Source organism: Pseudorasbora parva, chromosome 7 (genome assembly GCF_024679245.1).
Source record: "Pseudorasbora parva isolate DD20220531a chromosome 7, ASM2467924v1, whole genome shotgun sequence".
Lineage (NCBI taxonomy): Eukaryota > Metazoa > Chordata > Actinopteri > Cypriniformes > Gobionidae > Pseudorasbora > Pseudorasbora parva.
In genome coordinates, this window is record NC_090178.1 from 22,397,661 (window position 1) to 22,409,702 (window position 12,042).

The 12,042-nt window shown below is 36.8% G+C and overlaps 1 protein-coding gene across 1 annotated transcript in view; it reads right to left on the minus strand.

Moving 5' to 3' along the window:
* galnt1 (UDP-N-acetyl-alpha-D-galactosamine:polypeptide N-acetylgalactosaminyltransferase 1) overlaps positions 1-12,042 on the minus strand; it is a 125,747-nt gene that overhangs the window by 42,858 nt on the left and 70,847 nt on the right. The window contains exons 3-4 of the mRNA XM_067448600.1: positions 10,908-11,054; positions 5,671-5,839 (exon numbers count right to left, since the gene is read on the minus strand). Of these exons, the coding sequence (XP_067304701.1) occupies positions 5,671-5,839; positions 10,908-11,046 (308 nt within the window). The 5' untranslated portion in view covers positions 11,047-11,054. The remainder of the gene's footprint in view (positions 1-5,670; positions 5,840-10,907; positions 11,055-12,042) is intronic.

The window sequence follows — 12,042 nt, forward strand, 5'->3', positions numbered from 1 at the left end:
CACACACACACACACACACACACACACACACACACACACACACACACACACACACACACACACACACACACACACACACACACACACACACACAGTTCCCTCCCAGACAGCAGGAATGCAGTGAAGGAGAAAAGGTCAGTATTATTCCCAGCTGTGAGCTGTTCTCTCTACGCGAAACACAACTATAAAAAAGTGTGTGTTGGCGTGGTTGTGTAAATCTACGCTGACTGTGAGTTTACAGTCTTGACCATATGCTTTTAATGGTTCTGCATAACTTGCTAATTACAGAAATGCAAGCCAAAAAAGCTTTGCTTACCGCACTGGGGAGGAAAACCAATAAAAGTCACACACAGAGGCAAAAAATTGGGGGAAAAAAGAGCAAACCTAAGAACCAAGCAATGCATAATTTAGCTGATGAATCGCACAGTGATTATGTTAATCACATCATTAAACCGTCTGCAGAACAGCCATTCAGGTAATCAAGCACACCGTTGAACAGCTAATCATGTTATGAAGGTCAATACAACAACAAATCATGTTAAAGGGACCAGATTCTAGAGCAGAGGTGTGTCTGTATTTACTTCCCAGAGGAAGTCCGGACAGTATTTTTTCCCCATGTAGACAGCAGTAGTACTTATATAAAAAACGTAAAAGTCAAAAAAGTTATTAAGGATATTGGGGTCAAAGCAGTGGTGTCAGAAATTTTCTCCAAACATTTTTCCACAGTTTCCACAGCAAACTGGATTAAAATATTAAAAGCTAAGCTCAGTTATTTAATCAGACTATTAGCCTATTGTTTTTTTTTTTTTACAGTCCGTTAGCTATGTACTGCACATACTAAGAAAAGATGTGGACGTTCAGGTTCATCCTCTTTAGACAAATTTTTGAAAATGTAAATCTGACAAAGACCAGTACAGAGTTCCTACACAAATGTCTAACTCAAATGCAAAACTCATTTATTCTCCTTTCTTCTTCTTTTGGCTGTTTCCTGTGTTGCCTCTCAATATCCCAAAAGGATCAGGACTGGCACTGACTCATCTAGTCGACATAGTATTGATATGGTTCATGCAGGGGTGTGTATGGGAAGATGCAGCAACAGATGTTTGCTCACACACTTTTCCCTTTGGCAGACATTTTCAGTTGCTTTCATCTACACTTTCCTTTTTTCTTGTCTAGTAATTCCACTTCCTTCCTTCTGTAGAGATTGAGATATCTTACTACTTTGATATCACATCTCTCTCACTCTCTCTCTCCGGCTCTTGCTCATCCTCCTTTGATATGTAATTTAGAGAAACAGAATAATGTATTCCATTTTACTCCATTCAGAGCAGCAAAACAGTAATTTAGCACACATCAGACAGCACTTATGGTGCTATATGTGTCTTGTGTCTGTGTGTAAGACGAGAGAGAGAGAGAGAGAGAGAGAGAGAGAGAGAGAGAGAGAGAGAGAGAGAGAGAGAGAGAGAGAGAGAGAGAGAGAGAGAGAGAGAGAGAGAGAGAGAGAGAGAGAGAGAGAGAGAGAGCGCAGAAGGTCAGGGAAAACACAGAGGTAACCGGGAAAAGGTTTATCTGCTGATGCACAGTAAGGTATAATTACATGTTTGAAGAGTGTTGCTAAGATACTGTCAAATCAGTCCAATCAGATTTTGATCCTCAAACCAGATGAAAACCCATTATTTCTTTAGCATATATATATGCAGAGAAAATAAGTAAATTAACAAATGCTTGCAAAGAGGACAAAGCTAATTTTGAATGGTTGTTAATGAAGATATACAGTGGAGCAAAAAAAGTATTTAGTCAGCCACCAATTGTGCAAGTTCTCCCACTTAAAAAGATGAGAGACCTGTAATTTTCATCATAGGTACACTTCAACTATGAGAGACAAAACGAGAAAAAAAAATCCAAAAAATCTATCTAGAATCTAGAATTTATTTGCAAATTATGGTGGAAAAATAAGTATTTTGTCAATAGCAAAAGCTAATCTCAATACTTTGTTTTATACCCTTTGTTGGCAATGACAGAGGTCAAACGTTTTCTCAACACACTGTTGCTGGTAGTTTGGCCCATTCCTCCATGCAGATCTTTAGAGCAGTGATGTTTTGGGGCTGTCGCTGGGCAACACAGATTTTGAACTCCTTCCAAAGATTTTCTATGAGGTTGAGATCTGGAGACTGGCTAGGCCACTCCAGGACCTTGAAATGCTTCTTATAAAGCCACTGCTTTGTTGCCCGGGCAGTGTGATTGGGATCATTGTCATGCTGAAAGACCCAGCCACATTTCATCTTCAATGCCCCTGCTGATGGAAGGAGGTGTTTACTCAAAATGTTACAATACATAGCCCCAGCCATTCATTCTTTCTTTTACACGGATCAGTCGTCCTGGTCCCTTGGCAGAAAAACAGCCCCAAAGCATAATGTTTCCACCCCCATGTTTCACAGTAGGTATGGTGTTCTTTGGATGCAACTCAGCATTCTTTCTCCTCAAAACATGACAAGTTGAGTTTTTACCAAAAAGTTATATTTTGGTTTCATCTGCCATTCTTCCAATCTTTTAGCAAACTTCAGACAGGCCCGGACATGTACTGGCTTAAAGGGATACTTCACCGCTTTTTCATATTAAACTATGTTATTCCCTTAACTAAGACGAGTTGATACATAACTCTCTCGTCTCAGTGCGTGCACTTAATCTCTGACGCGCGATGACGATCTGATAGGATTTAGCTTAGCCCACTAAGCCCAGTTCATTCACTATGGTACCAAACAGAGAACAAGTTAGGAGCAACCAAATACCTCCACGTTTTCCCTATTTAAATACAGTTACACAAATAGTTGAACGACCAAGTATGGTAACGTGGCGCTTTTCTAAGCGGATTAAAAAGAAGCACTATATAGTATGGCGGAATAGCTGAAATCACGTGACGTTGGCGATCTGAATTCCGAATCAATCTGCTGATTCACAACCGTTTGAATCTTTATTTGAGGTTTGAAAACAAATGTGGAAGAGAAGACAATGCTGAATAAAGTCGCAGTTTTTGTTATTTTTGGACCAAAATGTATTTTCGATGCTTTAAAAGATTCTAATTAACCAACTGATGTCACATATGGACTACTTTGATGATGTTTTTATTCCCTTTCTGGACATGGACAGTAAATTGTGCATACACTTGCATATGCTCTCGGACTAAATATAAAATATCTTAAAATGTGTTCTGAAGATGAACGGAGGTCTTACGGGTATGGAATGATATTAGGGTGAGTCATTAATGACATAAATTTCATTTTTTGGTGAACTAACCCTTTAAGTAAGCACACCTGCACACACATACACACACAGTCAAAGTTTGACAATGATTCTAATCTGTCAGATCATTTGAAAAACAAATACTGGCATGCAAACAAATTTGTCATTTTCCGGAACAGGATCCAGCACATATTAAGCACTTGTTAGAGGCAGGAATTGGGTTTGGCTTCTGAGTGTTTTATGGGTCAGTGGAAGGTAAATGTCCTGTTTGTAGATTTATACACATTTACACACAAAAGAAATAGAGAGAGGTTTGGCTCTACATAATTACAAAACTCATTAAACAGCAATAATCCTGGCATTTTTATCAGACCTACAGATCCCTCCAGTGACCCAGTGATTTATCACCACGCCAGACGCTGCCAGGATGCATATGCTAGTGATTCAGTTCATTAAACACACTTGACGTAATGCTTGACGTGCAGCTGTATACGAGTGTGTGAATATTACATCTGCTTCATAGACATGCTTCTGCTTTCCTTGGCTCAGAGACCCCGGGTGACATTATTGTCATGGTGGAATAGTTTCCATGGTCGCGCCTTGAAAGAGAGAACATCCAGGGACTTATTAAAACCGTAAATATTTAAGGCAAGGCCTTTTGAAAGTGTGTGTGTGTCCACTGCAGAAGGACAAACTACACATTATTTAGTGCAGTGGGAACGGAGAGAGAAACGTTTGGAGTAATATCCCACAGAACAAAAGGAGTGTCACAAATACACACACACACACACACAAATGTGCTTTTCTTTGCTTTCTCAAGGACGAATTTGACACGTCTTTTCTTTTATCTGTCTCACCTCAATGAACTTAATATTGCAAAGCGTAAAAGAAATAGATGACGCACACACATTCACACACTATACACACACACAGTAATCTGACCTCTACAACACTAATATTAGCTGACAATATTTGACGTGGCAAACTCTCACAGGGTAATCTGTGTTTAAATAACACTTAGGGTGGATGATTGTGACACATTGAACAATTCACCATATAGTCCAGTGCAGTCCAAACAATTTATTTTTTGGTGTAAACAACATTAATTATTTAATCTTCTGTAAATCTCAATTGTTCTGTAAGAAGTTTATTTGCAGTTTTCATAATGCATATTACATAGTTAATTAGTTAATGTTTTTTAGAGAAGTCTCATACTCACCAAGGCTGCTTTTTCTTTGAACAAACATCAGAAAAACAGCAGTATTGTGAAATATTATTACAATGTAAAATAACACTTTTCTATTTTAATATATTTTAAAATGCATTTTATTCCTGAGAAGTTATAGTTGAATTTTCTGCATCATTACACTAGTCTTCAGTGTCATATTCTAATATGCTTTTTTGATGCTCAAATAGCATTTATTAGGATCATAAACACTGAAAACAGTTTTGGGGTCTAGCACTTCTGTGGATACAGGAATAGAAAATACAAAAGCACAGAATTTATTTGAAAAATAAATATTTTCTAACATTATAAATGGCATTAGTGTCATTTTTGATCAACTGAATACATCCTTGTTGAATAAAATAATCAACTTATTTGAAAAAGAAAAAAAATCTTCCTGACCCCAGACTTTTGATTGTTACTGTATCTTGCTTTGTGAATTATGTGTTTACTAATTACATATTTCAAAAATTCTCATCACAGTTCTAAAAAACTGATATATATTCATGAACCATGCTTGTTTATTACTGTGGAATAATCTACTTCAGACAAACTGCATGCAAAAACATGTCGCTTATACAGAGCTCAGATGATTACTTCCTTTCCAAATTGACCATTTGTGGCCCGGATGACACCTGACTGACTGTATGTCACTTTTAGATATATAAGTTGTATGCCAGTGACTATGTACATTATATCTTTGCATTTCACTACAAAAAAAAAAAAGTACTATATATACTATATGTAAATTATATATACACTATGTTATTAGTTATGAGTTAAATTACATTCTTGTCAAGGGGAAAATTGTGGATCTGTGTGTGTGTGTGTGTGTGGTTAGGTCATGACTGTGACTCTGTAATTGACACACTCTTATCTTTTAATTGAAAATGTTGATTCTATTGGTTTGCTTCAAACACAGCTGAGAAAAAAAATACCTCTCCGGTAATTAATCTGAGGGGCAGAAAATAAACACATTTCACGGATCAATGTTTACATTTCACTCCCTGCCTCACATACATTTCACTCAGCGGAGAGTGTGCCACTCAAACACACACACACTGTGATACGGCAGTCAGTCAGCGTAAAGTCAAACACCAAACCTCGCAGTTCAAAACATAACCGCCATTTTAAAATGTTAATTTGTCCAGTTACAGTTACAATCTCACTTTAATGGAAGCGATTACACACAAGTAGACACTCACCCCTCAAGCCGGACATCCGGTAAAGATCGGTTGAGTGCGATCATCTCGCTGGCCATCAGGTTAAACTGATTTATCTTAAACATTTCCTTCATCTTCTCCTGCTGGTCTTTAGCGATAACCACTGGCTTTCCCATCTCCCCTGGGCCATCATGAGGCCTCTGAACCACAGCTGAAACAAAAACATGCAGAGGTTCAAGATTTTTCCCTTGGCTTTCGATTAAGTATGGGCATTTCTCCAACTATGGACACTTGCGGCTGGAGAGACGCCCATACCGTACTACAAGTGTCCATAGTTGGAGAAATGCCCATACCATACTGTGGACTTTTAGAAAATAAACTCTCACTTTCACTAGTTTGTTTTAATCTGTCCAATAGTGGATAAACACACATAACCAGAGAATTGTTATTTTTGTCATTGTTTTAATGAAAAACCACAGTGGCATTTCCACCGCATATCAAATTATGTATTCTGTGATTGGAATGACAGTTTTGGAAAAGGACATTTAGGAATAAAAAGCCTGACTCCTTTGTCTTTCTAAGGCTAATTTACATAGCTTGCATTTTATGTAACCTAAATACAATCAAATTATACTGAGACACTTTTTGCATAAACTGACAAAACTGCAGCTTGATTAGAAATGGCGCAGTAAAAATATTCTGTTCCCAAATCCCAAAGAATATTTATAACAACATATATTTACATAAAAACTCATTCATATTCTATTTCAGTCACACTCTTCGCTGATACTGGTCTCCTTGGCCAAACAAGTACACAACCTTATTATAATTTTTAATTAAAACATGTTTATAAATATATTATAAAAACATGTAATAATCATTTATAGTTATGTTTATTTAAAAATATAATTATAAATGAATATAATAATAATTTTAATATCAGCAACAACAAAAAAAAAGTGCATAGAGCTGCTAATATTTGGCTTGTTGATTTTCAAATATAAAACTTGAAATGTTTTCAGTGTGTGTATCAGCTCTTTTTGAACGTGTTCATCTTATTTTAACAAAACCGTGATAGTATTGATAATCATATAAGTTTGGCCACTATAATCATATGACATTTTTATATAATTTCATCTCTAATGTTAGCTTTATTAAAATATAATCAAGTTACAAGTGTCTGAAGAAATCCCCATAGACATTTTAGTGTTTGCCCACGGAAAGTAATGTGTGGCCTATATGTCTGTGCACAATTGTTTATTAGTGTGTGTGAAGTGTGTTTTTCTGTAGATTTTCATGTGGTTAGATAAGTGCTGAGCTTTGATCATTAATAACTCAAAAAGCATGCTTTGGTGAGATTAAGGTCAGATTTGCAACAGTGTGAGAGATTACATCTGCTCTAAGAGGCAAACTGCCTGATTTTAAGCCGTGTGTTGTGTATGTGTACGCTGTATGTGTATATGTATGGGTGAGCCGCATGTGTGTCGAATGGGCAGGATTTAGCTGTTCGGACTGAGCGCATTACAAAGCAACTTTGTCCTGTTTCCCTGCTCAGCAAAATCCAATGACTTTTTCTGAGGGATTCTGGGGTTAAAATCGTATAATCATCGCTACAGACACACAAACAGCAGAAAATGTGCTTTATTAATGTGGTGAGAAGATTATTTTAGGTTTATTGTTTCAGGAGATGATGGCCAAAGTAAAGCAGCTCTGGAGTGACCACAATGAACAAACCAAAGTGACCTGATACAGGGGTCAATTGGAGACAAAAGAAAGCTTTGTAAGAGGATGTGCTTTCCCATTGCATCACTATACACTTTTTTTCCTCTGTGAAAGTTCCTTCTGAAATGATCTTCTATATCTTATTTCTGCTAATTTTATAGTCCCTAAAGCAGTTTATGCATATTTTACATTCATAACCCTACAGCTCAAATAAAACAAATTAGTTTGATCAAATTAACTTTTACAAAGTATTTAGAACTTTATTTTCCTTTTGAGTTCACAAAACTGACACATTTTAAGTAATCTGAATTGTTTCATTGTTTTGTTTTATCAACTTGTTTCAATTTAGACAAACTTAAATATAAATGAAAATGGCCAGGGATTTATATTTCCCAGCATGCTTTGCCATGACACTTAAAAGGGTGACTAAAAGCTCAAATTAACTGTTATTTTATGGGGGTTTTTTTGTGCAAGCTTAATGTTAAAGTGACAATTTAGTGTGTGTGTGGGGGGGGGGGGGGGGGGCATCATGGCAACGCTAATGCTATCAAAGCATTGTGTTACCAATTAGCAAGGTAGCATTTATTTCATTAGCTAGTTAAAGCTAGCCAAACTTCAAAAAATATTCAAGTTGATACTTTTATGAATGAATTAGCTCACTCAAATATTTGAAGTTAAGAGCAATTAAAATGCATGAGTCCAAAATAAAAAAGTTATACTTACTTAAACTTTACTTTCCATTAAAGGGGTCATATGATGGTTCTAAAAAGAACATTACTTTGCGTTTTTGGTTTAATGCAATGTGTTTCCACTGTTTTAGGTTCAAATAAGTCATTATTTTACATATATCGTACATTATTGTTGCTCCTATATGCCCCTACTTTCTGAAGCACATACATTTTTACAAAGCTCATAATTTTGAAAAGCACAGTGTGCTCTGATTGGGCAGCAATCCAGCACATTGTGATTGCCCCAAAACCTTAAACATGTGACGGAATTGTCACCGTCCTTACCATATGTGGAACATAAGCTCCCAAAACAAAACAACACTTACCGATATTCAAGCCCAAATCTGATTGGGATGATTTGTTTTTTTGTTACATTTATATAGCGATTTTCTGGGTCCTCAAAGTGCTTTACATGGAGGGGGGAATCTCCTCAACCACCACCAATGTGCAGCATCCCCCTGGATGATGCGACGGAAGCCATATTGTGCCAGAACGCTCCCTACACACCAGCTGATTGGTGGAGAGGAGACAATCAGGATAGGGGGATGATTAGGAGGCCATGATGGACAGAGGCCAATGGTCAAATTTGGCCAGGATGCCGGGGTTACACCCAAACTCTTTTTCCGAAGGACATCCTATGATTTTTAATGACCACAGGGAGTCAGGACCTTGGTTTAACGTCTCATCTACAGGACGGATGATGCAGATGACCAAGCTGATCGATCAAATTTGCCAACATGACTGGATCAGAACGTGTCAAATTGGTAAGTTTGCATTTGTTAACGTAAAAACGACAAACAAGCGCTACTCTATGCTGCTCAAAACTCACATTTAAATTGTCAGTAGCAAATTATTTAAAAATTAAATCATACTTACAGGGTGTGTGTCAGACTGTACTGTACTTGTAAATAATTTTTATATCAGCCTTTGTGGATAATAAAAGTTATGCCTTCTTTCTTTGCGTATACGTTTGGGCGTTATAAAACTTCCCCCACATACTTACAGATTTGTGTGTGTGTGTGTGTGTGTGTGTGGGGGGGGGGGGGGGGGGTTTAAACAGTGTTAGGAAGGTGTGGCTGAGCCTTAACTTTTACAAATAATATCTCTCTTTGGGTTTTCGACTTTGAGCTTTTAACTCTGCAAATCTTATACATGCACAAACAGCCACATAACACACTAAAGAGTAAGGAAAACACAAGAATTGCATAATATGACCCCTTAAAAATTTGATGTAACCGAGTGCCTTAATTTTTTGCCAAAAGTTTTGCCAATTTATTTGAGTTGGCATAATCATATAATACATCATATAAAACTAATCTAAAATGTCCATAAAAACAAATATTATTATAACCAACAATCCAAATGATATACTATTTGATTAGATACACAGACTTTGACATTACGTTGCTATTGGAACTATGTACATTTATATGGTAAGTGGCATTGTATTATATTAGCATTGTTTTTCCCCAACGCCCATGACCACATCCGAATAGCTTAGCATCCCCCAGTTGAGAAGCACTGCTCTAGATTTCTTCCATCCCTCATCCCTTACCATTCACTAAAAAAAGCTACACAGTTAGAATGTGGTTGTATATTTCAGATGTAGAGCCAATATAGCTAGAAAACTATCATATTTCTACTCTCTTCTCTACTACAGAAATACACAGTTCAATGTATTTCATTTCACACAGTTGTGTGTGTGTGGGGGGGGGGGGGGGGCATTTTTTTGTGACATATGAGGACACAAATGTGTATTATGACATAGGAATGACATAGGTATTACAAGGAGAGGGTGAAATATGAGGACATTGGCCATGTCCCCACTTTTCAAAATGCTTATAAATCATACAGGATGATTTTTGATTTAGAAAGTAAAAATGCAGAATGTTTCCTGTGATGGGTAGGTTTAGGGGCAGGGGCAGTGTAAGCGGATAGAAAATACGGTTTGTACGGTATAAAAACCATTACGCCTATGGAATGTCCCCATATGTAACAAAAACAAATGTGTGTGTGTGTGTGTGTGTGTGTGTGTGTGTGTGTGTGTGTGTGTGTGTCTGTGTGTGTGTGTGTGTGTGTGTGTGTGTGTCTGTGTGTGTGTGTGTGTGTGTGTGTGTGTGTGTGTGTGTGTGTGTGCTTTATGTATTAGCTGTGTGTGTGTTTGGAGTTATTTAGCTACAGTATACTTTGGGTACAAAACTGCCTGCACATCCAGGGATGTCTTCAAATTGCAAAAAGGATTCATACAGTAAATAATAGGGTTGGGAATTGAGAAATTATTCTTATTTAAAGCCATTTTCATTTTTTTGCAATAACCAGAGAAGAATAGAAGTCATATTCAAATTAAAATAAAGAAGAAAAAGTGTGTTATAATGCAGCTACTTAAGGTTCATGTGACTTAAATCAGAGTAATTATTGACTCATAATGTGTAATGCAACATAATGTGGGTCAGCTTTATATGCATATGGTATATATACAGAATAATTTTTAAAATCTAATTCTAATTTTTAAAATCAAATCTAATTTTTATACCCACCAATCTAATTTTTTTTTTGGTCTATTCTTGAAACAAATATCTCGGCCAGAAAATTAAAAAAAGAAAAGAAAATCTGCCAAAAATTCTGCCACAATTCATTAAACATCAAATTACCCAAAATAATAGTAATATTCCAAAACAGTAATTTTTGGTATTTATTTAATATTGAGTAAAGTGCTCATGAAGAAAATATGACATGTTTAATAATGCCAAAAAGTGTTAAATTTATTATAAAAGTAGAGGACTAAGTGATAACTATATGGTGTAAAAACAACATTGTGTGTATACTCACTGTCTCTCCCCGGCAATCCACTCTCTTTTTTGTCATCGCATTTGTTGCATTCGCTGAAGTAGAGGAGGATGAACATGTCTATCATCACCCACACCAGAGAAGTAGCCAGCACCACCTTACAATACGCAAACTTCCTCATCTTCACACCTGCAATGCACACAAACACACACAATATATGTTACTCACAAACACAGGTAACAAGCAAACACTGCCAGTGATATTTTTACACCAACGACCAGCAGCCAGACACAATGGTTTAAACATTGCAGAAAAATGTTACCAGCTTGTTTTAAACACAATACTCAAAGAAACAAATATATGAAAAGTAAAAATTAAACTGACATGTGAAGGCCAAGTATGGTAACCCATACTCAGAATTTGTCCTCAAGAAGTGGGCAGCCATTTTTGCTGTGGCGCTTGAGGAGCGTTTGGGGGTTAGGTTTCTTGCTCAAGCGCACCTCAGTCATTTCCTGCCAATGTTGAGAACTGAACCCGCAACCTTTGAGTTATCAGTCTGACTCTCTAACCACCTCTGCCCTCATATAACAACTATACAAACCTCGAAGTTGTGAGTAATAGCTTAGCATAGACTGCTACCTGAAAAAGTTACAAACACAGACACTTTATCATCTTCACACCAAAATAAAGCACTAGAGGTTTTCTAATGAGACCACAGAGTGGACATATTCTCACATTTTTTACTTTCCTCTGAAGTCCAGGGATAAAACTAATGGTTTCTTGCACCGAAAAAATGTCTCTCTGACCCTCGGAAATAAATCTTGTAGAACAGCTTTGAGAAACAGTTGGTTTTTGCTTACGTGTCTTTAAGACATATGTAAATGACCACTGGTATACCTGTCAAAGCTCTTTGCATGTGAAGGAACAACATCAAATATACTGAATACTAAACAGACTTCAATATGTAAATGTAGGTGTGTGTGGAGGAAGTGGGGTGTGTGTGTGTGTTGGGGGGGGGGGGGGTAATATGTTAATGTATTCATGACATCATAATCGTAAATGACCTATCTTTACAGCTTAACTTCCATAAATAGTCTTTAAGGACTGGGTGGAAATCTCTACGTTGTGCACATGAGTATTCCTCCATAGTCCATCAAGCATATTTATTTTAAAAGGA